This window comes from Rhea pennata, chromosome 3 (genome assembly GCF_028389875.1).
Source record: "Rhea pennata isolate bPtePen1 chromosome 3, bPtePen1.pri, whole genome shotgun sequence".
NCBI classification, from domain to species: Eukaryota; Metazoa; Chordata; class Aves; order Rheiformes; family Rheidae; genus Rhea; species Rhea pennata.
In genome coordinates this window covers 62,047,889-62,075,790 of record NC_084665.1, presented here as the reverse complement: position 1 = coordinate 62,075,790, position 27,902 = coordinate 62,047,889, and the positions used below count along the sequence as shown (strand labels likewise).

The 27,902-nt window shown below is 50.0% G+C and overlaps 1 protein-coding gene across 1 annotated transcript; it reads left to right on the top strand.

Annotated features, from left to right (window-relative positions):
- The first annotated feature begins 14,363 nt into the window (after positions 1–14,363).
- Positions 14,364–24,120, top strand: LOC134139309 (radial spoke head protein 3 homolog). The gene is made up of 9 exons (XM_062573742.1): positions 14,364–14,524; positions 14,776–14,863; positions 16,026–16,167; positions 16,483–16,628; positions 17,217–17,420; positions 18,455–18,617; positions 19,778–19,864; positions 21,691–21,954; positions 23,688–24,120. Exons 1-9 carry the CDS (start codon positions 14,418–14,420, stop codon positions 23,699–23,701), a joined length of 1,215 nt encoding a protein of 404 aa, XP_062429726.1. The 5' UTR covers positions 14,364–14,417; the 3' UTR covers positions 23,702–24,120.
- Positions 24,121–27,902: the final 3,782 nt, after the last annotated feature.

Here is a 27,902-nt window from a genome sequence, read left to right as displayed (position 1 = left end):
CGAAGGCCACACAGTGCCGCTGTGTCTACCCCAGTGTAACTGGGCAGGGGCTCCAGGGCACGTGGAGAGCCTGCGGGCATGGCAAGCATTGTCCTATTCCACCTCCACCCGTGACTATGCCTTCATGTTGGGCTCCTTCTGTGGCAAGGACTAGGTGTCTCCAAAGAGGCACAGCAGGCCCCGCAAAGGACTGAGCAGGGCCCTGCCAGACACCAGGCACCCAGAAGAGGCTCAAGGCCTGGGGGTGCTCTTGGACATGCTGTCGCTGGATTTCGTCCTTGCAGTTTTTCCTTATAGCAGCGAGATAGAGTTTGCCCTGTGCAACACACGTGGCTCTGTTCCACCCTGCTACCACAGGAGGAAAGTGGATGCACACATTTTCTGTTGCAGATTCAAATGCCCACATTCAAGGGCCTTCCTTCCAAGGAGAAGCCTGATTTTAGTGCTGAGCAGATGGAACCGCCCTGCAATCGCATGCGGAATGGGAGAGCAACCCTTTCACTACATTGCACAATATTCAGCACAGGTCTTCTGAAAAAGCTCTCGATTCCTTTGCTGCAAAGTCTGCAACTGTCTGACCACTCACGACACAAATCCTGTAAGGAAACGGTCTGGATTCCAGTTTTCAAGAGCTAAGCCTGATCCTCATTTGTAAGAACAAAATAAATCACAAAGAAAGAAAGAATGAAGGAAGGAAGGAAAGAAAGAAAAGAAAAAGAAAGAGCTCAGCAGCATCCTTACAACCTTGCAAGAATGCCTGGAAGGGCAGTGTGCTTGTATATGTGGCAACCTGGAGTGCCTTGGTTAGCACTTGAGTCCCTGCTTAGGGCTCCGTGTAGCCTTGCAGCAGCAGCAGGGAGACTTTTGTTTGGCTCCTGGGGAACTTCACTAGAAAAAGCACTTTTCGGCATGACTCTCTGAGTGCTCCTTGTCTCTCTTTGAAACCCTGGGCACTTACGTGCACCATTCCTACGCTCATACGCCTCTACAGGCAAGGCAGTTCTCTTAGCATGAGTTGACACCTCTGCGCAGCAGCGAGGCAAGGACCTGAGCAGCAGGATCACCGCAGCTGCTGTGGCAAGAGCCTGCCAGCTGGATTTGGGGAGGGAAGGCCTCTCTGTCAGGGCATCCAGGCTCAGCCGCAGAGAACAGCTGTTACCAGCTGGCAGGGAAAGAAGTTATCAAGAGGTGCTGCTGCTCCACCACTGGCTTCCTAGAAAAGGAGCACAGAGGCCTCACAGGTGTCATGTTTCCCAGCTGCAGCTCTTCCCAGGACACCAAGGAAAGGGGCACCTGACAGGGGCAGTGCCAGGGAGATGGAGAGCATCTGGGCAAGCTGCAGTGGCCCTGCAGTGCAGGGGCACTCTCCTCCCAAGGAAGCCACCTGAGAGGGTCCCGTTGCAAGGCACAAAGGACACTTGCCGTTTTCTGGAATCTGGTAATGATTTCAGGGTGGGTGGACTTACAAAACCGGGAGAAGTGCTGCATCACAGGCTAGGCAGACGGGGTCTGGGCTTTCTGAGCTGACCCTGTCCTGCAGCCCACCGAGCTGCCCACTTCTAATGCCCACAGTGGGTTTTGCCACAGAAATACCCCTGGGTGCAGCAGGAGAAGGTCTGGTGTGGAAATATTGGTCTTGTCCCCTTCCCACTGATTAATGCCAATAACCTGATGGACGCCACAGCCTGGCTTCCCTGCGAACAGCCCATAGTGACTCCTGGAGGAGACAGGCAGCTGGAGGAAAAATGCCCGCTTTCAACATAGCTGTGGCATAGATGTAGAGGGAGTGTCCCTTTTGGCACGTGCTCTTCCAGGCTGGCGCTAGCAAGACGTGTTCCTGCTGCACGGTGGGCAGGAACTCCCACTTGTGAAACCTGGGGAGAAGGGGCAGTGCCCTTCCAGGGCTCCCTTTGCAGAAGGGCAGGAGGCATGCAAGAGAACCCAGCAGCAGCATGGGGGCCTACACAGAAACCTGGGGTGCATTTGAAGGTGAGCTTTTCTGGCTTAATTTGACTGGTCCCTTTCCTGCAGACACCTGCGAGACAACTCAGCCTGTCTGCTGCTCTGGGATAACCCTGGGTTAAATGAAACACACTCCAACTGGCAGGCTTCCTCTGGTTTTTGGAAGCTCTCCAGAGATGCATGTGGAAGAGCCTCTTGAGCGTGCAGTAGGGATGCCCATGGAGTGATGACAAGGTGCACGTCTGGCCAGAGCCCACTGTCCACTCCTGCACGCAGGAAGCACCAGGAGAAGATGTGGCCATGCCAGGAGGCCAAGCAGAGGTAGGAGGCAAAGTCCAGGCCACCAGCACTGGTGTCCCCTGGACACAAGCAATCTGTTGCTGTCAAAGGCAGGCAGAAGCCTTGGGGAACTTCTCTTCACAGAAAGCTTCAGAGCGCAGCACTGAGGAGGGGGCTCCTGCGTCTGCAGTGGCCGTGCTGCTTTCCGTACTGACAGGGCTGGCAAATGCTCTGCCCTGGAGCAAGAGTATCCACACCGAGAGCGGGTGGCAACAGCCTGTTGCGCTTGTGGGTGCCAAGGCCTTGCAGGAGCACAACAGCAACTGCTGATGGACCCAGAGTTTGCCAGATTTCAAGGGGTGTCACACAGGCCTTTCAGGTAGCCGCTCCTGTCTGCTCGGAAGCATTTCCAAGGCCACGGAGGCAAGCAGGGGTGTTGCAGCAGATTGGGGAGGTGTTGGGGGGATTTCACTGACACGTGTTGGTGGGATTTCAGTGAGCCAGCTGCTGAAGCCAGGCAATGCTCCAACACCAAGCCCACCTGGTGCATTCTCCCAGCGAGCTTTTGCCTCTACTGCAGCCACCAGCGGGACAGAGAAAGGCAGCTCCTAGTCTCCAAGCACATTTTTGAGACCCTCTCAGTGGCAGGAACTGCTGCTGGGCATGTGGGGCCCAGACCTGGGGAGCAAGGGGGCATGGCATGAGCCAGCAGCGCACTCCCAGCCACACTCCCACGCTGAAAACATGGAAATCTGGGGACGTCGGAGTTGCTGGGCAGCCAGGGACCTCCAGAGTCACCAGACCGCTCCCTCCTCCTCCCCACCCCCCCGCTCCGAGCTGCCCCTTGGTCTGGCCACCGCATCACAACGTGCTGTGGTGACACCCACTGTGACCTTGGCCACGGCCACCAGCGTCCGTGCTCCAGTTCGTTGCTGTGCCGGTGTGGGGAGACGCAGGCTCCCAGCTTCCCGACACTACTGGAGCACGAACTGTTTGGAGAACTTCTCCTGCCTTCCCGTGACACCATGGGACAGGCAAACTGCTGCGGCAGGAAGGGCGAAACCAGCCCCGCTCCCGGCGCGCAGCAACAGCCCGGGGCGCCTCGCGCCCGCCACGGGCTCTTTCGCAGGAAAGCCTCTCGGCGCCCGCAGCCGCTGAGCACCTTTGTGTCGCGCAGGAGCCCCGAGCTGCTCCTCAGCGACCGCGTGTGGGTGACTCGGCACCGGCGGACCAAGGAGAGGCACCTGCTACTCTTCCCTGATGCCATCGCTGTCACCAGCTTCAAGTAAGAACAGCAACCACCACCCTGCTTCCTCCCCACCACCACCTCTGCCCCCAGCCCCACGATTCCGCTCCTGCCCACGCCTGCTCCCCTTGGAGCAGAAAGGGCCTCCTTGGCGCTGCCTGCGTGGCAGCTGGCCCACATCGATGCGGGCTTGGTCCTTCTCACTTGGGTAGAGCTGCAGAAGCAAATCAGCCCATGCTTTCCCGTGAGCTTGAGTGGCCAAAGAGGTGGCCAGAGCTGGGCAGCAGGAGGGATTTGAGCCGGGCTCTTGGCATTTCTTTCTTACTGAACAGCATCTCTCTACAGCAAATATCAATGCTGCCAAGGATTGCTGGGTGAAGCCTCTAGTATCCAAGGGCCACATGCAAGTGGCCCACAGGGAGGCCTTCCTCCCATCCTCCCTGATGGCGGATTGCCGTGGCAGCCCCCTGCAATGGCAACCTCCAAGTCGCTCCCTGCTCTTCCTCCTGGCAGGTGCCGCTCCGCCTTTTGGCTGAAGCACCGCGTGCACCTCAGCGAGCTGGTGGTGGTGAGCGGAGGGGAGAAGGCAGCGAGCCAGTGGGAAGAGCAGAGGGAGGATGAGGAGGAGGTGTTCAGCCTGTCAAGGCAGAATACCCTCATCCTCGTGTGGCCCACCGAGCACTGCGCGGTCACTTTCTGGTGAGTCCTGGGGTCAGGTGAGCAGGCTGTGGTGGGTGCACACCCCCGGGCTTGCCTTCTGCAGCCTTGCTGGGGCTCCCGTCAGGATGCAAGGGAGGAGGGGGCATGTGGAAAGCAGAGGCCCCAGTTTGGTATCACACCAAGATCCCATGGGTACTGAAAGGTGAGAACAGGGACGCTGGGGATTCTGCTTGCCCCGTGGTGAAGGCAAAGCCTTTGCAGGAAGGGAGGGAAGCAGCCTTGTTTCCAGGGGGAAGCAGAGCTCCCCCACGGCCTCTTCCAACAAGTCCCAGGGCCTCCCGCGTGCCCTCCCAGCTGTGTGAGGGTGCCCGTGGCTCTGAAGGAGAGTGTAGGGGCTTGGCCAGCGAGACCTGGGGAGGAAACAGCACCACCCAGCACGTCCAGGGGTGCACAAGCCACCTGCCCCCTCCATGTCCCTGCAGCTCTGCTGAGCTGAGGGACACTGCTGGGGCACACAGAGCAGGCTGCTTTGGGGCATCACACCCCTTGGAGCGGTGCCAAGCAGCTGAGATGCTTTAGGGCCCGCGTGTGTCCAGAGGATGAGGAGCAGCAGGGGATGAGGCTGTTTCTCCTTTGCTCTGCAGGTCGCGCGAGGGGAAGGAGCGCTGGCTGCAGGCCATGCTCAGGTGAGTGCTGCCAGGGCATTGAGTGTGCCTGCAGCATCAGGTTGGAGGTGGTGGAGAGCTCCACGTGGAGCTGGCCCTAGAAGTGCAGCCATGGAGGTGGGGGGAAAGGACACCCACCGCAGAGCGGAGGTCCTGGGCAGAGCAGCGTGAGGTGCTTATCCTTGTGCCTGGAAATTAACTCCAGCCCCGCAGAGCCATCAGCACAGCTGCTTGCTGGCATGGATTGGAAGTTTGAGCTGCTGCTCTCTTTTTCCATATGGAAGAGGCCTCTAGACAGCAGGAGCTTTAGAGGGCTGGGGAGACACGTTCCAGAGCGGTGCTGCCAGCGAGCGCTGTGGGAAGCTCTCCCGTGTCAGGGTGGCGTGGAGGCACTGGGCTGGTGGCAGGGGAGGGAGCAGAGAGCGCTGGGTGTGACAGAGCTCTTCCTTTGTCCATGCCCTGCAAAGCCGAGGAGACCAGGGGCCCACGGTCATCCAGATGCCCTCCCTTCGGTTCCTCATGGAGGCCATCAGCTTGTCGGACCCGGTAAGTGTCCCCAGGCTTTCCCCTCTGCCAGGAGAACCACTTGGCTTTTGCAGACAGCCCCGGGGGCGAGCTGCTCACCTCGGCTCTTTCTTTTCTTGCCTAGGTCGTAGCTGCCGAGACCATCAGGACACTCATTTTGGCGGATGTAAGCAGTGGCTCCCTTTGCCCTGGCCCTTGCTGGGTGTTGGTGGGAGGGCTCTTAGTGCGGTGGGGGTGGCTCCATGGTGGGTGCAGAGGCACCCCAAGGGATACAGTGCGGGAGAGCCATGGGGCTGGCCAAAGCTGCAGCATAAGCCTTTGCCACAAGCACCGCTGTGGGGCAGAGAGGGGATGTTCCCCGAGCGAGGCCTCTCCTCAGGACGTGTCTGTCCACCTCTGCCTTTTCCCTGGAGCCTCTCCCACATCACTGCCTTGTGGAAGCAGCTTCCTCGTGGCCCTTCCTGCTGAGTGGCAGCTCTGTAACCTGAACACGTTTCTTGCAGGATGAGATCAGGCAATGCCTCGTCTGGGTTCCCTCTGATACTGAGGAGGAGAGCTGCATCTCAACAGGTGAGACTGCAAAAGAGCCTGTGGAGCTGCCTTCTGCCCGAAGGCTTGACAGAGGCTCCAAAGCTGTTTCTTGTACTCTTGCCATTACTTGGATGGGAGCATGCTCATGCTGAGCAGGAAAAGCTGTTGTCATTGCAAGCTGCCCAAGTGACTGATGTGCCTTACAGAGATGCCTGAAACCTCTGCAATGCCAGAAACCTCTGTGCAGAACCTTGTGGTTCTTTCTCTGCCCTCTGGGTTCCACTTACTGAGAGGAAACAGTGCAACAGCTAGACTGTTGGGAAACTGGAGAGGTGGTGTCCTTGGAGGGACGGTCACAGTTTTACAGTGCAGGTGGTTCTTTGGGAACCACTTCATTGTCTTTCTGTTTCCTTCCGCTGAGTTGGAGTTGCTGATCCAACACGCATCTCTGCTGTTCATTCGGCATCACACGGCACTGCACACAGACAGAAGGCAGCCTCTGTGGAAGTGCAGAGAGGTGCACAGGGCTCAGTATGTTATGGCAGGGTCTGGAACGCTTCCCAGGAGCTCCTAAGGACAGTCCTCCCCAGACAACAGGGATACCCGAGGTGAAATGTCTGCCTTTGGCGGACGCCTCAAGCACCTGCTGTTGAGGACATGCTGTTACTTGGAGGTCGTTGCTGGTAGGGCTAGAAAAAGAGCATCACTGTCCAAACCCAAGAGCTTCAGAGGTCTCTGGCCACGGCCTCTCAGGAGGAAGAGGCTATGCGGAAAGAGACATGTAGCTGCTTGGTAGCTATGCTCTCAGTGTCCTTTTGTGCACTCGCTTAATGGCAGTTTACCAAGAACAGTTTCTTCTTCAAGGTGAGCTGAAAGCTCCTGCTCTAGACTTTGCCTTTGAGAACTTGCTGCAGGAAAACTCTTTTGAGGAGGCATTCCCCAAAAAGTGCTGCAGACACCATTGAGAACTAGGAAGTGGGCCCCAGCAGAGGCCTCCTCAGTAACCTGGTGTCTGCTTTCAGCTGGCTTTTAGGTTTTGTTTGTTCCCTTCACAGAAGCCATTTGCCTGCCCGTTCGTTGGCTATCCTTCTCCCTAGAGAGCTGTCAGGGTTAAAAATCATGACTACCAGCAGAACAGCATCCAACCTGCAGCTTTTACTTTCTAGAGCTGTCTTCTGAAGAGCTCAGGGACCAGGTAACAGAGTTGGAGGTGGAGTGCCAGGGAAGTGAACTTCTGGACAGATCACCCTCTCCACTCACCATCCAGACAGCAGGAGGAGGACAAGATGTGGCTGTGCAAGCAGGACAAGCAGAGGTATGGGGCAAAGTCTTGGCCACAGGAACCATCAGAATTGTTTCCCATATGAAGCTTCCGATGCAGAATGGGGGCAGCAAGTACAGGAATTGCTACTGACAGAGCACATTTAAAAAAACTGTCGTCTCTAGTGTTTGCTGTAAAAGTAGGGAAGGTGCTTCTGTGAGGGCCCTGGTTGTGCTGCTCTCAGCTAGGCACTACCATGCTGGGAAATGTTCTCCCCCATAGAAAGAGCATGCAGGCCGAGAGGGGTTGGGAAGAGGGAGGTGAGCAGAAACAGGGTCCAGGGGAAGGCTCTGCCTCTCCCCAGCAGCCTCCAGAGCGGCTGTGAGGGGCTGTGTGGTGTTGCAGGGTCCAGGCGAGAGGCCCAGCCTCCTGCTGGCCCATTCAGCATTTGGCCCCCAGCTGTGCTTGGGCTTCCTGCCAGAGCTGGCAAGGGGCCTCCACACGCACAGCTCTGCACTGCCTTGAGCGCAAGTGCTTTGCTCCTCCTGCTTTCCTGCTGCGCTGTTGGGAGGGCTTGTGATCCGGGGTCATTCGCCTCTCTCTCCCGGACTGCCATCCTCAGGTCTTTGACACTGAAGTCAAGCCGATGCTTGAAGGATTGATTGGGAAGGCTATTGAGCAAGCTTTGCTGGAAGTCATGCTGGAAGAAGAGCTGGCCAACCGGTGGGCACAGCAGTGTTTGGACAGAGACTGGCATAACGCAGAGCTGCCGGAGGTACAGCACCTGGAAGAGCAGGAGAGGCAATACAGCGAGGAGAAGGTAGGAGCGACTAAGAGCAAAATGGGCCTGTGTGAATGCTTGTGGTAAGAGAGAGAACTGTTTCCAGCAGCAAAAGCCAAGCTGTGGAATAAGTCGGCTTTGCCCCAGAGGGCACCATCCGGTTGGGTGCCGTCTGGCTGCAGTTAGCTCTGCTGCAGCAGCATGACGCTGCTGTGTTTCTTGGGAGCTGGCGCGCTCCAGGGACACCGGAGCAAGAGGCCAAACTCAAGAGCATTTTCCTTCTGTAGCCACTGCTACTGTAGGTCAAGCAGTTAGCTTAGCCACTTGCATTACGAGAGGTGCTGGCTGAACAGTCCCAGTGCTCCAAAATACAAAAGGCACCTGCCTAGCCTTCAGTGCATGTAGTGCCTAGTGTGCACACCTACCTCGGCAGATCTCAAAGGATGAAAAGAACTGCATTAGGAGGACCCAGTAAATCCAAGGCAGGAAGGGCAAGTCCTTTTCCCGGACCACCCACAGCTCACCCCAGTGCTCACCATCTGCTTATCTGCCACAACAAGAAAGCTTTGTTTGGGTCATGAGATCAGAGCATGGTGAGAGAACAGAGAAGGGCCTAGTTTGGTTGGTCACAACTTCATTGCTTGACACAGCTACCAAATGGAAAGAATGGAAAGAAAGGTCTACGAAAGGAAAGCACTGCGTGCTGCCTGTACTTATTCCCTTGGTTCTGTCTTTGTTGCGTGGGTTTCGTGCTGTGATCCTTCTTCAGAATCTAGAGAAAAGGAGGAACAGCAAAAGGCCTGAAAGGCTGACATGCAACGTTGTCTTGGCAGGAATGCTGCCAACACCAGCAGATGCAAGGGCAGCAGGAAGAGGAAGAGCCAACAGAGAAAACTGCAGCTCAGGCCTTTGCTCAGTGTTCCTCGGCTGAGCCCGTCCCATCGGTCTTCAACAGTCTTCATGAGAGCGGGGACTTCTGTGACCCAGTAGAGGGAGGTTTGTATTGGTGGGGGGCTTGGCCTATGTGACCTGATTCTAATATAATAGGTAGGAGATCCAGATTACAGTTAGATAACATTCCCACTGCGTGCAAAGAGCATGAAGATTTGGGAAATGCAAAGGTAAGCAGGAACTCTTTAGCCAGAGGGACCGACAACTTTTGGTGGATTGGAGAGAAGAACGGATTTCAGTGCAAAGCAGGAACTGTGGCTACCCTTAATTGCTCAGGACGCTTTCCTCTCAGACACTGCTGTGTGTCTCACTTGTGCCTGCCCGCTGCAGGTGGCAACCCCTGGCAGTGTGGTCCAGCTCCATAAAGGTGGGGAGCCTCAGTAACAGAGGCAAGAGATAAGACAGCCCCAGGCTCCCAAGAGATTTCATCTGGCTCTTGCAAAGCAAGCGTCTTTGGGCCATGCTGTTCACCCATTCATGCGGGCAGCAGATGCAAACCAGCTCCCATGATCCTGCCCTTCATTGTTAACAAAAGTTCCTGTTTATTGTTGTCTTTTTCCTGACACATTCTTACAGAGATCAAGACAGAATTCCTTCCATGGCTGATGGCGCAAGTGGAAGAAGCATTGGAGAAGAGGCTTCTGGGCAGCACGGTGCTTCACTCTGAATTAAGCAAATAAAAGCAAGCTCCCGAGATCCTGTCCTTCACCCTTAATTACTTTTTTCTTCCTGCTACATTTTTTTCCCTACTCTAGTAACTCTCGTTCCTCATGGTACGCAGCTGGCACTGCTATGCTCTTTTCCTTAGCGTTCCCAGCAGTGCCCCATTGCACCCGTGCCCTTGTTGTGGCAGCAGACCAGTCGATACTGTCTACAGCCACTTGTATACTGTAACAGCCTTTGAACTCCTTTGCAGCAGCTAGCTGAGCTACGGAGTGCTATGTTCATGCCACGCGCAAGCAGAAGTGGCCGTGCCTGGCTGAACAGTCAGGCAACCGATAGCTTTCCTCAGAGCAAGGGCTGGCTTACTTCCTCAGCAGCCAATAATCACCTGCTTGCTTCTGAGATAGAGGAAAACATTGGTGTATCTGCTTTCTTGTGGGCCAATTCCAGATTAGCATTTGGGTTCTGGTATCAGTCAGCCTTCAGAGGCTGCGATTGAAATACCTGAACAGTCTGAAATCCATCTAGTATAGAAGCCACAACACTACGATGAGTGTGTGTCCACCTTGGTGGTCCTCAGTGAAACCGCTTTTGAAACTCACATGACATTTTCATTCCCATCAGTTTCCTCCCTCTGTGATTTTGTTAGAGTTACAACTGTACTTGTGTGCTCATTCCCTTTGTGTTTATTTTTTGTTTAACTATGACAATGAATTTCCTGAATTAAGTTATACCTGGGAGAAGAACCATTGCTCTGCTAGGTATTTGATGCTAGGATATATGTCCTGGTATGTACACTGCAGGATATCTTCTTAAGGTAGCTCTTCTGCAGGCAGAGGCAGGGGAGAGGGGGTTTTCTCGCCCTTGAAGGAAAGAAGCACTGCCTCCAGCTCCTGAAGAAACACCCCAAGGAGAGAGACTGTTGCTGCAGGGCATACTCTCGACAAGAACCTAGCTAGTATTGCTGTTACCTCTTTTGCACTCTCGACCCCAAAATCCTTTCTAAATCAGCCCTAGTCCTTTTCCAGCAAGCCCACAGCACATCTAGCAGAGCGATCCAAAAGCACTCCCTAGCCTCTTTTGCAAACCACAGGCAAACAGTAAGACCAACACAGAGCTGGGTGCCTGGAGACACACGGGTTTTGTGAGAGACAGCTCTCTGAAAGCTGACCGCTCTTTCCACAGCGACAGGAAGTCACTTCTGCCAAACTGCGCAGGGAAAGAGCTGCGATGAGAGCAAGCCTTTGCCTGTGGGGTAGTGGCAAAGGCCCCGTTTCAAGTCAGCTGATGAAGCGTTCGGAGAGGTAGCTGGACCAGAGGAGTGCTGGAAGACCACCCTCTTTAGGAAGAGGCTACAAAAAACTCTCTGACCGCTCAAGATCAGCAGGGCCGACCAGGACACTTGGCTGCCTTAGCCCTGCGCTAGCAGTTTGCAGCGGAGAGCAGAGAGTGTGCAAGGCCCCCAAGAGGTTGCTTACTCAGTGACCGGGTTTCTGCAGGGAACGATTCTGAGGGAGAAACTGCAAGCCGCCATGCTGCTGTTAGAGTAAGCTCCCGCGTGAGTTCACCTGTGGCTCCTGGAGTTTATCGGCTGAGAGCGTTGTTGCAGTCCTGTTAAAAGAACAAACACGAGTACACGGCTCGGCAGGGCAGCCAGCCACGTAGTCCCAGGGAATGCTGCAAGACCACGCTCCTATGAAGAGGCTATAAAAAACTGTCTGACCACTCACAACATAAATCCTGCAAGGAAACTGTCTGGATAAAAGAAAAAAAGAGAAAAAACCTCAGTAGCATCCTTACAACCACATAAAAATGCCTAGAAGGGCAGTGTATTTGTACCCAGAAGGAAGACTAGGGAATATGTGGGCCCCATACTGAATGGAGCAGAAGACCTGCTGACAAAGGATACGGGGAAAGCAGAGATACCGAATGCCTTCTTTGCTTCAGTCCTTACTGCTAAGGCCAGCCCTCAGAAATCCCAGACTCTGGAGACCACGTACAAAGTCTGCAGAAAGGAAGATATTCCCCTTGCCTGCGGAGGATCAGGTTAGGGATCATTTAGGCAAACCTCACATCCTCAAGTCCATGGGCCCTGGTGGGACGCAGGCCTGAGTGCTGAGGGAACTGGGGGGTCACCATTGCTAGGCCACTCCCCATCATCTTGGAAAGGACGTGGAGATCAAGAGAGGTGCCTGAGGATCAGAAGAAAGCAAATGTCACTGCAGGCTTCAGAAAGGGCAAGAAAGGGGACTCAGGGAACTTACAAGCCAGTCAGACTCACGTTAATGCCAGGAAAGGTGATGCAACAGCTCATCCTGGATGCCGTTTCTAAGCATGTGAAGGAGAAGAAGGTGATCAGGAGCAGTCAGCATGGATTCAGAAAAGGGAAATAATCTTAATGAATCTGACAGCCTTCTATGATGGGATGGCTGGCTGGGGAGAGGAGGGGAGAGCAGTGGATGTAGTCTCCCATGACTTCACCAGAGCTTTTGACACCATCTCCCATAGCATCTGCATAGGCAAATTCAGGAAGTCCAGGCTAGGTGAGTGGCCAGTGAGGTGGATTGAGAGAACTGGCTGAATGGCAGAGCTCAGAGGGTTGTGCTCAGTGGTGCAAAGTCTCACTGGAGTCCTGTAGCTAGAGGTGTGCCCCAGGGGTCAATACTGGGTATAGGATTGTTCAACTTCTTCCTTAGTGACCTACATGAAAGGACAGAGTGCACCCTCAGCAAGTTTGCTGATGATACAAAACTGGGAGGAGTGGCTGATACATCATAGGGCTGTGCTGCCATTCAGAGAGACCTGGAGAGGCTGGAGAGACGAGTGGAGAGGACCTCATGCTGTACAACAAGAGCAAGTGCTGAGTCTTGCACGGAGTGAGAAATAACCCCATGCCCACTATCCACTGTTCAGGAACACTCCTGGGTTAAACTGACAGCTTTCCTCTGGCTTTTGGAAGCTTTCCAGAGCTGCAGGCAGAAGAGCCTCTTGAGTGTGCAGTAGGGATGCCTGTAGAGTCAGCAAGGTACGTCTCTGACCACAGCCCTTGTCCACTCCCCCTCCCAAGCAGCACCAGGTGGAGATGTGGCCCCACAAGTAGGCCAAGCAGAGGTAGGAGGCAAAGTTTGGAGGCTAGGCCAGGGCTCTTTTTCTTGGGAACGCAAACACCATGTCCCTCACACCCTAGCAATCTCTCCCCAGCTTTTGAGTCCCTGCTGCAAAGTCAGAAACACCTGGATAGCCAAACTCCACATTTCAGAAGATATGAGCCAAGTCACTCCAAGCCAAGGTTTCCTTGCTTCTGGCCAGCTTTGTCAGTTTTCCCGGACTGAAGGGCCACAGTGCTCGGGCACTGGCTGCTAAGCGGGGCAGAATTTCTGACTCCTCTCCAGGCTCCAAACGCTCATTCACTAACTTTGGATGCCCAGGCACCAGCAAATACCGAAGGACTGCCTTCTCCTCCCTCCCTCCCTCCCCAAGGACACTTGCACCGGGCTCACATCTTGCTCCACCACCCTGCTGTCAAACACAGTTACACAGCTCCCACTCCTGTATTGACTCTGCCAGCTGCCCGTTCAGTAATTGCAGCAGATTGGTATGAGCTCCCAGCAAAACTGCAGAGCAGGATAAGAAACTACTGCTATCTTAACTGGAAACCGTGATGTTTTTCTTTTTCTTTTCTTTTTTTTTTTCCTTTAAAAGTTTGTAAAAACCCGCAAAACCATTCCAGTGACACCTGGTGGTTACATTCCCTCACTACGTCAGCTTAGATGCTTTGCCTGCAGAAGTCTGAAACGCCACAGGCTCTGCTGTGCTTTGAGTGCCTTCTAAGACGCAGGCACAGTTACGGACGCCGTTTGCCTGCTGTCACATTCACATCTACCACGGGTCTTGTCTTGGCAGCCAGCTCTCCGGAGCTTCCCTGAAAGCCCCTCCTTAGCATCTACGCATTAACTCCTAGCGGCCACCAGACTAAGCCGCCTCCGCCGTGCGCTCCGGCGTGGGATCATGTGCTCTTGTAGCAGCTCCCTTCTGCAGAGGCCCTGCAGCGTAGGGGACTGATCTGCAGTGTGGATGCCCCTGTTTTCTGAGAACAAGAATCTGATTTGCCACGAAAAATTAAGGTCTGGTTCAAGAACGAGCGTTTTCCATGACCTTCCCTTGGTAAACTGGTTGTTTGCACCTCCCTTTGCCTGTGCCGGCTGAACTGGCAGGAGGCAGTACAGGGAGCTCGTGACCTAGTGCCATTGCCTACTAACGGCCTACGGCCTTTTTTCAGCATTGACCAAGAAGCCTAACAAGGACACTCGACCTGAGGAGAAGAGGAATAAAGGCCGTCAGCTGTGCCCACAGGCGACTTTGCCTAATGGAGGTGGACTGCCCTGGGAATGGGAACAATTTAGATGTAGTTTGCATTTCACTCAGCTGGATAAGCGCTTATCTAACCCCCCTTCCCACTGCTGTCCCCGGTATTTCAGCAAAACCCATTCACAGGCAGAACCATCGCTCTTCGCTCAGAGTCCCAGCGCCTGGAGAACAGCAACCCCCTCCCCAAAGACCCCTCCGGATTCAGCTGCGCAGACAGGAAAGCACAGGCACTTGGGAGCCGGAAGAAACGCAGCACAGCAGCGAGGAGGGCTTGTCCAGGCTACCCAGGCCGCGACGAGGCTCGAGGCAGCAGCACAGCCGCCAGCAGCGCCAGCGCTCGAGGCCCGCGAGGGGAGCGCGCGGCAGGAACCGCCAGCGCCGGCCCCGCCCCGCCGCGCCCCGCCCCTGCCGTCGGCGGCCGTTACCGCGCTCCTCCCGCCGCGGGCCGTTGCCCGGCGCCGACGCCGACGCCCCCGCCCCGCTCCAGCGGCCGCCGGCGGCAGCCGAGCCCCTGCCGTCTTCACCATGTTGCCCGCCCGCGGCTCCGAGGCGGCGCCCTACAGCTACTGCCGCCAGCCCCGCGCCCTGCCCGCCCGGCCGAAGTACCGAGCGCGGCCGGATGCCGCCGAGCAGTGAGTGCCGGCACCGGGCGGGCTGCCCCTCCCGCAGGCTGCGCGCCCCGGCCCGGCCCGGCCCGGCCCGGCCCGGCTCTGCCCGCCCGGCGGCGGCGGCGGCGGCGGGGCAGCCGAGCCGAGCCGAGCCGAGCGGCTGCGCGTGTCCGCGGGGCCCCTCTGGTGCCCTCTCAGCGCCGTTGTCGCTCGCCGAGATGTTAATATTCAGGCTGCGGCTCTCTAACCACAACGGTCGGTTCTTGACGTTGCAGAGAGAAGGAACCTGTTCGCTACGCGAACCTCATGTATGACAGGAGAGTGGTGCGCGGCAACACTTACGCCCTGCAGCTCGTACCTGCGGTATGGATTTTGTGTGGCTTGTGCTACAGCCTTCTTGGAAAGGAAGAAGTAGGGCAGGAAAACAGTAGCCGATTAATAGCTATAATTATTGGTGCTGTAATTTCATGAAAAAATATTTCACCCAGTCACAAGGCCTCCAGTTAAATTATCATGCAGTTGTTTCCCACTTTTGTTTAAAGGATTGACTTCCCCATGAACTTTGCTGGTTTGAGTGGGTTTTTTTCTTTCTTAAAGTGATTTTTTTCCTTGTTTCTTTACTGTCATGATATTGAGCACAAGTCTCAGTTCATCATCTGCTGCCGTATTTATTCACAGATGTCATCAGTGAAGATAGCAGCTCTTGGGGAAATTAAGCTTTTGGGTAAACTTGAGCTTGTCCTGTGGAAGCAGAGCCATATAGATCCCAAGGCCAGCTGTACACAAGATGTACTTGTGTGGGGCAAAGGCTGTTTGTCTCTCCTGACGTAGTAAATGTTTCAGTGATATTTATTTTCAGAGAATATTTCTTGACAGATAAATTGATCATATCGGAATTGCAACTTTGTGGGGATGTCATTGTGTTGTTCTGTAAGTGTTTCTTATTGGAAATTTCACGTTTATCTGTTTAAAAAGATCAAAAGTTATTTTATTTTCAACCCACAAACACAATGTAGAATTTAGAAGTTACTCTGTGTTTTTTCTGCTTCATCCTTTCCTGCAGAAAAAAGAGTCTGTAATTTCAGTCTTGCAGATAATTTAGTTGAAAATATGAAAACTGGATTTAACTCCATCTGACACTTTAAAAGCTTCACCTAGAAACTCTCAACTCATTTGTGAGCAAGAACATGCTATTTTAATATACTTTATCCTGCAAGTAGAGTTTCATATATAACATCTGTTCCCAAGTAGCAAATAATTGCTTTTAGTGTGAGATCCTGTTATTATATGCCTGCAGGCAGTGTACTGTGATAGTTTCATGCGCTGCAGTCCTTAAGGTAACTGACAGTTTAGACTCAGGACCTTGAAAAGTAAGTCTGAAATGGTAGATTTGTAGGATTAAAAAAAAAGGGGGGTCTTCATTTAGCTGTAGAGATAAATTAGTAACATTGCTACATATGAAACTTAGAGCGGGTTTTTGATTTTGTTTGTTTGTTTCTTTTTTTCCTCCCTACTGCCTGCCTAGAGTACGCAACCGGATCCCCTTGAAATTCAAAGGCAGAGGGAAGCACGGAGAAGAGCTCTGTCCCGAAAACGAGCAAAAGAGCAGATGCAGCCAAGAACACCCGAGCCTGTGGAAGGCAGAGAGCATGCTCATGTGCAGACAGGTAAAGGCTGAAGAGATTTAAATTTCGCCTGAAAACAAAAAGGTGCTGATGCATATTCACCTGCTAAATTCATAATGCAGTTGGTAGCATCACCTAGAGCTAAGGTTCTCTTTTTCTTTTGCTTATAACCTCTTATTGTTAGTTGCATTTGATTATCAGTGAACTTTGCTAATTAGAGTAAGATTTTTTTCCAGTGTTTTTCAGTTTTGACCATGAATTCTTGAATGCATGCCAAGACTTTTCCATTTACACTTTCTTTTACCATTACAATCAGAGAAGCCAGCTTATAGCATTTGTCATGATTATGCTTTCTAGAGCTGTATTTGGAAGAAATTAGTGACCGGATAATAGAGGTTGATGTGGAGTGTCAGACAGATGCATTTCTGGACAGACCACCCACTCCCCTCTTCATACCAGCCAAAACAGGAAAAGATGTGGACACACAGATAGAAGAAGGAGAGGTACGAGGCAAAGTCTGATTCACAAGCACTCTCGGAAGATGTTTCCATATGAAACAAGTTTCTTAAGCAAAATTAGGGCAGCATGTACAAGAATTACTCCTGACGGGACATACTTAAAAAAAAAAAAAATCTGTCTCCATAATCTGCTGCAGTTTAACTGCAAAATTAAGGTGGGTGCTTACTCTTCTGCTGCTTTCAGCTAAGCACTACCATGCTGAGAAATGTCCTCCCCTGCAGAAAGAGCATCCAGGCCGAGAGGGCTTGAGAAGAGGGAGGTGAGAAGAAATAGGGCCTAGGGGAAGGCTCTGCCTCTCCCCAGCAGCCTTCAGAGTGGCTGAGGTGGTGGTGTTGGGGGAGGGGAGGGAGTGTTGCCTGATTGATCCCTGTGGCAGGCTTGATGTCCTGCCAGCCCACTTGTCATTTAGCCCTCAGTTGTGCTTCCTGCGAGAGCTGGCAAGGGGCCACGTGTGCACAGCTCAGCACTGCCTTGAACACAAGTGCTTTGCTCATCCTCCTTTTCTGCTCTGCTGTTAAGAAGGACTGTGATCCAGGGTCATTTGTCTCTCTTTCCCGGACTACCATCTTCAGCTCTTTGACTTTGACATTGAAGTCAAGCCAGTGCTGGAAGTATTGATTGGAAAGACTATTGAACAATCTTTGCTGGAAGTTATGGAGGAAGAAGAGCTGGCCAACCTGCGGGCACATCAGTGTGCTTATGGAGAGCTGCGTAACGCAGAGCTCGCTGAGGTACAGCGCCTAGAAGAGCAGGAGAGGCGATACAGCGAGGAGAAGGTAGGAGCGGCTAAGAGCAAAATGGGCCTGTGTGAATGCTTGTGGTAGGAGAAAAAACAGTTTCCAGCAGCAAAAGCCAAGCTGTGGAATAAGTCAGCTTTGCCCCAGAGGGCACCATCCGGTTGGACGCACCTCCGAGCAGTCGGGTGCCGTCTGGCTGCAGTTAGCTCTGCTGCAGCAGCATGACGCTGCTGTGTTTCTTGGGAGCTGGCGCGCTCCAGGGGCACCGGAGCAAGAGGCCAAACCCAAGAGCATTTTCCTTCTGTAGCCAGTGCTGCTGTCAGTCAGGCAGTTAGCTTAGCCACTTGCATTACGAGAGCTGTTGAGTGAACAGTCCTAGTGCTCCAGAATAAGAAAAGCACCTTCCTAGCTTAGCCTAGTTAGGAAGTACTGAATGCATGCAGTCGTGAATGTGCACACATACTTCTCAAGATCTCCAGGTATTAAGGGATCTATATTAGTAAGACCCAGTAAATAATAAAGAGAAAAGGCAAGTCTTTATTTGTTATTCAGCAGCTTTATATGTTTGGGATTTTAATGTTTTCTTGCACCCACCTCAGTTTTAATCTTTTCTTGCACTGAGTTGGAATAAAAGTTGGACTGGTGAAAAGGTCATGAAATCCTGAACCAACCTCAGCTCGCTCCAAAGTTAACCATCAGCTTTACTTGCAATAACAAAGCATTGCGTCGTAAGATCAGTGCATGCTAAGATGGCAGAGGTGGTTTTTTTTGGCCAACTGGAAAACCATTACTTTACAAACTTCACAAAACCAGAAGAGCAATACCAAAGGAGTGTATTTCTCTCTAGTCACTGTAAGTTTTGATAATCTCTAGATTGAATACAATCAAATTTTCTTTCCTGTGAAGAGCTTTTGGCCCAAGTAGAGGCCGTAAATACTGGGTGGTATCTATACTTATTCACTTGATTCTCTCTCTAACTTCTGGGGTTTATGTTGTGATCATTCTTCAAAATCTAGATCAATGGAGTAACAACTAAAGACATGAAAGTTTTACATACAATGTTCTCTTGTCAGGAACGTCGCAAACGCCAGCAGATGCAAGTGCTGCAAAAACAGAAAGAGACCACAGAGAAAATTGCAGCTCGGGCATTTGCTCAGCGTTACTTGGCTGATCTCATTCCATCAGTCTTCGACAGTCTTCGTGAGAGTGGGTATTTCTATGACCCTATAGAGAGAGGTTTGTATTTTTTCTTTTTTGGGATGTGAGCTGAAAGATGTAACAGGCAAAACAACCATAAAACACAGCTTAAAATTCTATCACTTATTACAATGTAGTAGACTTCGTTTATTTAGTCATTTACACTTGTTTTCAAACTCAAATTGTTTTCAAGAACAAACATTGGCCATCAAGTAGGTGAGATCTGATAGCTTAACTTGTAATGAGAGAGGCTGCTTTTGAATTGGTGTTAAATACATGAATATTGGTGTGAAGTATACGGATGGTTAGGATTGGTAGGACATAGTGAAAGAGATCCAAATTGTAGTAAATGCATTATGACAGGACAGGCAAAGAAGTCACTTTTGTGTGTGTCATTCTGAATCTTCATTAATGATGATCAAAGCAAGGAAGAAGTTAGTCAGTTAGAATTAGAACTGGGCCATGAAAATAATTTCTGACTTTTTAACCTCTATGATTTCCAAGCCTTTAGAATCAACACATTTTCTCATTGGCTACCTTGCTGCTGTGTCATCAGACATTTGGCAAGTTTATAAATCCCATTAATATGGGTCTGCACACCACTTCCCAGGGCCCCATGCTGCTGCCCAGACTACTGCCAGGAAACAGTTGCTCCTTCCAACATGAGTCATCGGGGCAAATGTAGAAACTGGGTGTCTCTTGCAAATGGAGCAAAATTTGGGATAACTGTGTAGAAAGAAAATGATTTGGAAAAAAAAAACACATAAGCGAGGACTCGTCAGTCAGAGGGATTGAGCAGTTTTGGCAGACCAGAGGCCAGATGTTGTTGGAGAGAAAAGCAAGAAATGTTATTCTCCTGGATTGTTCAGAATAGTTATTTTCACCTAACTAGAACATGACTGTGCATCTCACTTGTGCCTGCCTTCTGAGGATGGCAAACACCTTGGGAAGGCACTGAAGTTGAGAGCACTCTGGCCCAGATCCGTAAAGATGAGGAAGGTAAATAGAAGAGGGCAGAGTTAGAGCACTCAGTATCTTCTGAGACATTTCATCTGGCTCGTACAAAATGAGCATCTTCTAGCAATGATGCTCATCCTTTAATGACTGCAGCAAATGAAACAGCTCACAACATCCTCTCATTCGTCCTTAATTTAAAAGAAATTGCTTTTTCTTGTTTTCTTCCTGCCAAATTCCTGCAGATATTGAGACAGAATTCCTTCCATGGCTGATGACAGAAGTGGAAGAAGCATTGGAGAAGAAGGTTCTGGGGAGGACAGTGCTTGACTGTAAGTTACAAAATCCTGGAGTATAATCTGAGCTGCTTGATATTCCTAATTGTTTTTCCCTTGTGAAGACCAATATAACACTTACAAGGTCACCGTGGGCTAAAGCAGCAGGTATAATTTTAAGAACTTCAAAAGCCCACAGCTTTTTGTGGTTTTTTTCCCCCTTTTTTTGTGAAACACTTCTAATGCTGGTAAATCGCTACTGCATATACTTAGCTAATTAGTTCTCAGCTGAAATAATAGACATGTCGGGCATCCCGCTCTACTCTTTCAGGTGGTTGTATATTGTTTCTGAAATGTGCTGCTGGAGGATGCCACACATTTGGCAGAAGTAAAATGATTAAAGGATGCAAATTGTTTTCACTATCCTAGTAACTCTCGTTCCTCATGGTACGCAGCCGGCACTGCTATGCTCTTTTCCTTAGTGTTCCCAGCGGTGCCCCATTGCACCTGTGCCCTTGTTGTGGCAGCAGACCAGTCGATACTGTCTACAGCCACTTGTATACTGTAACAGCCTTTGAACTCCTTTGCAGCAGCTAGCTGAGCTACGGAGTGCTATGTTCATGCCACGCGCAAGCAGAAGTGGCCGTGCCTGGCTGAACAGTCAGGCAACCGATAGCTTTCCTCAGAGCAAGGGCTGGCTTGCTTCCTCAGCAGCCAATACTCACCTGCTTGCTTCTGAGACAGAGGAAAACATTGGTGTATCTGCTTTCTTGTGGGCCAATTCCAGATTAGCATTTGGGTTCTGGTATCAGTCAGCCTTCAGAGGCTGCGATTGAAATACCTGAACAGTCTGAAATCCATCTAGTATAGAAGCCACATCATTATGATGAGTGCTTGCCCACTCTGGCAGTTTTAGACTTCTTAGACTTGCATTAAATTTTCATTCCTCTGCTTTTTCCTCCTGGTGTGACTTACAGGTTGCAATTAGAATTACAACTGTACTTGTGTGCTCATTCCCTTTGTGTTTATTTTTTGTTTAACCACGACAATGAATTTCCTGAATTAAGTTATAATTTGGATAGTTAAAACTGGCTTGCTAGGTATTTAATGCTAGGATATGTGTCTGGTATGTACACTCCAGGGTAACTTCTTAATGTATCTCTTCTGGGGAGGGAAGGAGGAGGATCCTCTCTCTTTTTACTTTAAGACTGTTGTGTGCAACTACTGAATAAACAGTCCAAGGAGAATGTTGCTGTGGGATATGCTGTTGATGAGAACATACACAGTATTTCTTTTAAATCTTTCCTTTAAGTAAACACCATCTCTACAACAAGAACTGCAATTTGCATTCTTCGGCAGGTTTTGCAGAGGCAGATACTGCCTCAGCTAGGTTGTTTGTGGCTGCTTCTCCCCTTACACAAAAGTGTAGAAAAAGTCCCAGAGAATCCATTTTCAACCTATTTGAATGTAGAAGCTACTTAAGCTTCACTGTCCGAAAGAGCTGTGAACTGCAGGTGAAAGCTTCACAGTCTAAGGAGGCTATGTTTTTCCTCCCAGAGATGCCCATTTCTTCTTTTACATACAAAACTCAACCTGTGAATTACCAGTGAAGCTTTTTTTCAGCACCTCTGCATTGTCCCGTTTTCTATATTAAACCCTTCTTCATTCGTTCTTGGCCTCAGTGTCATATGTAATATCACTTTGAAATACATCTATTAAATACTTGAATTGTTCTTGTGTTAAATGATTTGGAAGTAGCATAACATCTAGTGTTATTTCAGTTTGTTTTCTTTTTTGAGAATTAATAGATCAATGAAACTTAAAATCACTTCAAACTACAGCTTTTTCTTCTTGTTTGTTAATGATGGCTTTCTCTGTTTCAGCCTTGATTCGTACAGTGGTTGGAAAACGCTTAGATGCGTTTAGTCAGCTCTCTGATCAGACAGAAGTACGTGCCGAGGAGCCAACGTCAACAGACACAGCCTCACAGCCGGCTGGTCTGACAGAAAATGCCAGCCCACCGGCTGTACAGGAAGAGATGACTGACCAACCTGTTGTTGAGGAACAGTTTTTGCCTCACATCTCTCTTCAGTTAGAGGAATCAGATCAAGCAGAAATGGAGGCTTTTGAAGCTGAGGAACAAGGAGGTAAGTCATCAACTTGTCGAATAAATGAAGATGAATAGCTTAGCCAAAGGAAGAGATTAATTCCTGTCTATTTACAGGGATTGTGCCCCAGCCATGCTAAAGGATGAACCCAAACAACAGTTGAGCCTTAAAGCGTGTTTTCCAAATGCTGATGTTGCTGATTTCAGACTATATGAATTGAGAGAGGTTATTAATACAATGAACTACAGTGAAATTCTATCCCCTTTCACACAGTCCTTGAAAACTTGGGTCCTTTACAGTTGAAAAGCAATACGGTGCCATACCCTGTGCTAGAAAGATATGAGAAGGACTTTAAGAGCCTCCTAGTAACCTTTGCAAGTGCTTTGATCGTGTTTTCAGAACAGAGGTTCCCTCATTTTGCCTGTTTTGAAAGGTAACTATTATGGCACGTTTCTTCTACTAACGTTAGTCTCTCCTGCCCAGACAAACTTGGGTGGGCATCTCAGCAGGCAAGGGACAAAAGGCTGTTGTTCCCAAAGCTCCCAAAGTTCCCAGTGATGTGCCACTGAGAATTACTATGGGTACCAAGTCCTCCTCATCCTCCTGACTCTGCAGTGCTGCTAAGGAGTTCAAGCCACATGCTAATTCCAGCCTCAGTTCTGTTTCAAATCCTCCTTTCCTGCTGATCCACTGGAAGGGTATGAGGCACAGTGGGCAAAATGTGCCCACGCTGCCACACAGACCTTGTGATTTGCCAGCCAGCTTTCCCGGTGGAGGAAACTCATAAAAGTACATTTTTGCCCCAGCGTGGAAACATTGTTTCATTCCAGCTAAACCTGTGGAAAAAGTGCCCTCTTGTCAAAAAACTGCCTTCTGCTACCTCCTCTTAGCAGTGCAGAAGAGATCTGTACTAACCTGGTAGGCCAGGTCCAAGTCTGAGAGAGAGATTTCAGAAAGGACCTATGAAGAGGCAGGTAGCTGCTCCACATCTCGTATTCTAAAAAGCAATGTCCAGATTTTTTCCCGGTCCATTTGTACATCTGACTTCAAAGGTACACCTGCCTTTCATCATCCCGAGCTAGGACAGCTGATGATAACCAGTGCGGCTGTTGCTTATGCGGAAAAGCTCCCTTGGAAGATGTTGTGCATTAACCTATTTCTTTAGGTAGCTGAAAAGCAGAAATAATGAAATGTCACGAACAACAGATCTGCTCAGTGGTTTGAGCCACAGCAGATCTGAATGTGTTAAACTGGATGTTTGTACGCAGATAGCACAGACTGTAGACAAATCGACTCATGGATACTTTCTAAAAATGGAATATTCTTCTAAACTCTTCCTCTGACTGCTAAGTTCTGAGTATTTTAACATACTGTACTTAGTTTTTTCTCAAAGCATCCAGCCGTGTAGGTTATGTGCCTGAAATTCAGATAACCACTGCTCTGTAAACTTGTCTGTGAGTTTCTCAGGAGAATTTATTTTATGACACACAGGACTGAAAGTGAAGGCTTGAAGTGAAAATTTGGTTCAGACATTGAAGTCCATGGGAGATTTTCCTCAATTTCAGCTGGACCAAGATTTTGCACTGCTTTTGTTCCCATGATGGAGACTCCTCTCATGACTTCACATAAATTATTCTGGCTAGTTTGATCTAGATATAAACAAATAAAAAGGCATTGAGATGATTCATGAGGATTGTAAATGTTTCCACTTCTTTCAAGGAAATTGTCAGTTTTAAGGATTTCTCATTACGTGTTTTCTCATATCTTTACAGGAGACACACCATAGTCTGGAGGACTGCCGTGGATCACTTTTGAAAAGATTCAAGCAAATGCTGACTTGACTATTTGTTTTTTAAAATGTTACAAGGTGGGAAGTGGTCACCTGGAATATTTTCATATTTGTCTCTTCTGCTTTGTGTTTTATTGCTAGAAAATTTACTTAGTGTTGAATTATTCTCTTTAAACACTTTGCAGTATTTAATGCTGCAATCTCTGTAAAATTATATTCTTAAATTATTGTAAAAAGAATAATGAATTGCGTGCACTACATTTTTACTTCATTAGAATTTATGAAGACAACACAAGCCTATAAATCACATTATAGTGTAATGGTTGTACTTTTGGGAAAAGAAAGTGTTGTTTATAAATAGGGTTTTAATATAGTCTTTCTTTCCAGTCTGTGACCTGCAATGATCCATCCTAATATTTTGTAGAATAAAATCAGATTTAAAAAAAAAAGCCTTCACATTGTACTACTTTGTTGGAAACAGTGTCTTTAATATGTGAATTTTGAATGTGCCCATAGGATTGGGGCCTGAGCAAACAAGTTGAGGGGCAAGCGTGCATCCTTCCACGAGGATCTGGGCCAGAAAGCACTTGGCTTTGTATCTCTGAAACTGTTTCTCAGTGACAACGTGGTTCAGATTAATGGAGGAGAGGAGCAGGAAAGTGAACGTATCAAACATATTAACTTTATGCCTCCACTTTTTCACTGATAATAGCCACTGAACAGGAAGCTCTATACTGACACACTTTGCAGTGATGACCTAGCCTGTGGCAGTAAAACTGAGGAAAAATTGCTGAAGAATAGTCTACCAGCACAGAATGTTAAGTTACAACTGCTGAGGGGGAAGGGAGTTTGGTTTTGGAAAGTTCTGGTTTTCTTTTTTTAACACAATTTAATCACAGTTTCAAAACCTGCTTTGCTTCAACTCCTACAAACCTGAGCATTTCAGTTTAGTAAACCAACCTGCAGTGGTTTCTTCTGGGCCAGGGCCTCTTGTCCCTGGTTGCCTGGGAATGTCTCATGCTCTCTTCCACTGCCTCGGAGTCTGATCGCCCATGATATAGGTCCACTACCGCCACAGGTCAGTGAAGACACCAGTCCTTGACACTCCTCTAATTTAAAGTCATTTCCTGGGCATTCTCAGCAGTGTTTCTTCCCCCAGACCAAATATTCAGGCTTACCGTCCTTCTGAGGTGCATCTCGCAGAACCCTAGAGGCTGCGGAAGGAGAAATACTAGCTGATGGTGTTCTTCCCAAGCAAAGTTGTTCCAGCGCTTTTTCCATCAATCATGATTATCCACCACTACATGTGATAGACTGTCCTGTAGTCGCAGAATCTCTGTTGTTTAGGATGTCCCTTCTGCTGCTCAGGCTGCACTATGCAGTGCAAAGTTCAGGTCCATTTCTTCTAGATTTTTCTCCACCTTCCTCTTTTTGGTGTCTTTAGCCCTCAAAGACTTGAAAGGCTTTCACTTGACTGTCCCAGTGCAAAGCTCTGTAGCCAGCCCTGCTGGCAGGGTCCTGCTGTCCTTGAACCCGTTTCCCCTTCTCTATGCTGTGGGTGACACGCAGGGGCATGCAGAGTGCCTGAGGCCAGAGCCGACGCTCTATGGAAGCCTCAGCAGCTTCAGCCGCCTGGGAGAAGCTGCATGGAGAGGTGTACAGCAGCCCTGCAGCTGCTCCAAGTTACGCTCACGGCCAGACTCTGTTCTGGCAGCCCCAACTAACAGGAGAGATGAAAAGGGGGAAAGATTTTTTTTTTTCTTTTTTGTCCCTTCCCAAAATGTTGTGGGGGGAGCACCCTTTGCACTGCAGAGGCTGCCTGAGGAGGACACTCACTGGCAGACCCCTGCCCCTTTTCTTTGGCAGGCAGTTTTCTCTTTCCTGTTCTTTTTTGTCTCACTCTTTTTGTTCGACTTTCCCACTAAAATAACTTTCACTGCAATAGGACCTGATGTACACCTCCAGCTGCAGACCCCAGAATTGAACCCTTGGGTGTATGAATCTGTCTCAGCATCCTCTGTGCAACACCTGAGCTCAGCTGCTGAGCTGGTTGTTGGTGTTATACTTTACACCGAGATCGATACCTGGAAACCACACGGACAGAGGGAGGTTTTGAACAGCCACTTTGGATGAAAACTCATGAAGCCAGGGAGCCTCGCTGTGCGTGCATGGTACTGTTTGGGACTTTTTCAGACAGACACCTGGAGTCGGCATGACTTGAAGAGGCCCCAGCTCCTGAAAGCAAGTAGCACTTAATTCCTCTGTGCTGCAGGCGGTCCTTTGGACACAGTGCAGTGCCTGAGCGAACAAGCGCCCTGTTCTGATGGTGCTGGAAAAGGTGCCTAGAAGTGCCTGCCCTTCTGGGAGAGAGCAGCTCTGCTTTTACAATAGCGACCATAATCCTTGCGCACGTTCAGGCTCCTGCTGGTGGTGCTCTTGGGAGCCAAAGGATTTTGCTGAGGGCCCAAGCAGGGTCTGTGCCACAAGCAGAGCTGCGCTTTGGCTCCCTGCATTGCTGTTCAGCACTTCGCTTCCACAGCCACCAAGAGGCAAATGTGTGTGTGCGTTTGTTCGCGTACATGCACGTATGTTTAAGTGTGTGTATGTGCGTGCATGTGCACCCTCTGACTTGTGTGGTGTTTGCTCTGTGAAGCTCTGTGGATGATATCACATGGCAGGCAAATATCATCTGCTGATCCCTTGGCAGACACCCCAGAGTGAATGAGTCTCCTGCGTAACATGTGACATCAGCTCTGTTCGTGCGTGTGTGTGTGTGCGTGCATGTGTGTGTGTGTGTTTGCACAGCCCAGCAAGGTTCTGTTTGGGAAGAGATTTAGCAGCAGAAAACACCTGGTTCTCGTGCTGGGTCCCATGAAAGCCTTGTGCCTTGGAGAAATGATGCCTGCAATGTTGATGGCCAATAGAGTGCAGTGTTGGTGAGGAAACCCTGCATTTGGCTCTGTTTGTTCAATCATTTGGTTGTTCTTGAGGGACTCTCCTGCATTTTACCTTCAACCCTAGTGCTTGTGTCACCCCAGAGAGGCATTTTCATGCTAGCTAGCAAAGTGGGGGATGCCTCAAGGACCATCTCCTGAGCTGCTGTGTGTAGGTCAAGCACTGCAACTGCCATGGATCTGCACGTGCCAAGAGGTTTCACAGTGACTGTTCAAGAGCTGTATCTTGAAAGGGTTGTACGCTCCAGAGAAGAGATGTGTTTATATCTTTGTCATGCCCCCAGCCCTGGTGAGGGAGAGCTGCTTGCAAAAGCCACTAGACCCATGGTCTGAAGGGCAGAGAGAGGCAGCAGGAGTAGGTGAAGTAGGTGGCGACTCATCTACTCCTGGAGCTCTGTGGAACTGGATTTCCACGTGGGAAGTGTCCGCAGGCACATTTTCAAAGCAGCCAAACACATGAGCTCTTTTGAAAATTTCCCAAGTATTTTGGAGCCCACGTGGGATACAAACTTTTTGGAAGATCTGGTCTAGAAAATTAGTTCTGATTTTCAGTAGTTTGGTTCTGCTGCTTCCTTTTTCACCATGAACATTACAGTGAGATTTCTGTGAGAGCCAGAAAACATAGAACAAAAGTCCAGGATCCTGGTTATCTATGCACTAGAGCTCTCGCTCCACTCACACTAAGTGTGCTGGAGCTGCGTAGCACAATTTCCCTCAGCCAGCCGAGGCACCTCATCTTGCTGGTGCAAAGCTGAAACAGGGAATTCTGACTCCACAGCAAAGAAGTGAGAGAGTTACTCATTAAGACCTACTGGAGTCACAGGAGCTACCTATCAGCCCAGGGCTTAGGTATGGCATGGAAATGCTCAGCAGCTGCAGTTATAAAACACTGATATCCAGGATCTTAGTGTTGACTGTTGGATGACTTTAAGTGAAAAATATTGCTGTTAGCTCCTCGCATTAGAAATATGACTAGACTTTAGAAAAGCTCAGCATCTTTGTGATTTAGCATAGGAGGAAACTCCAGGTGAGTATCACTACTGTAGTATGGACAATTTGCAACAGGCAATGTGAATGTCTTCTTACATTTCTTTGCCGCACGGTTGCTGCAGCCTGTCCTGCCCTTTTGTGACAGCAGTGCCATCTCCCTGAGCCCTCTCCCCTCGTGCACTTGCTTGAGCAATTCTCCCATTGCTCTGAGCAGGAGGTGAAGGTGGTTGGGGGCAGTCCCTGCGGGGACATTG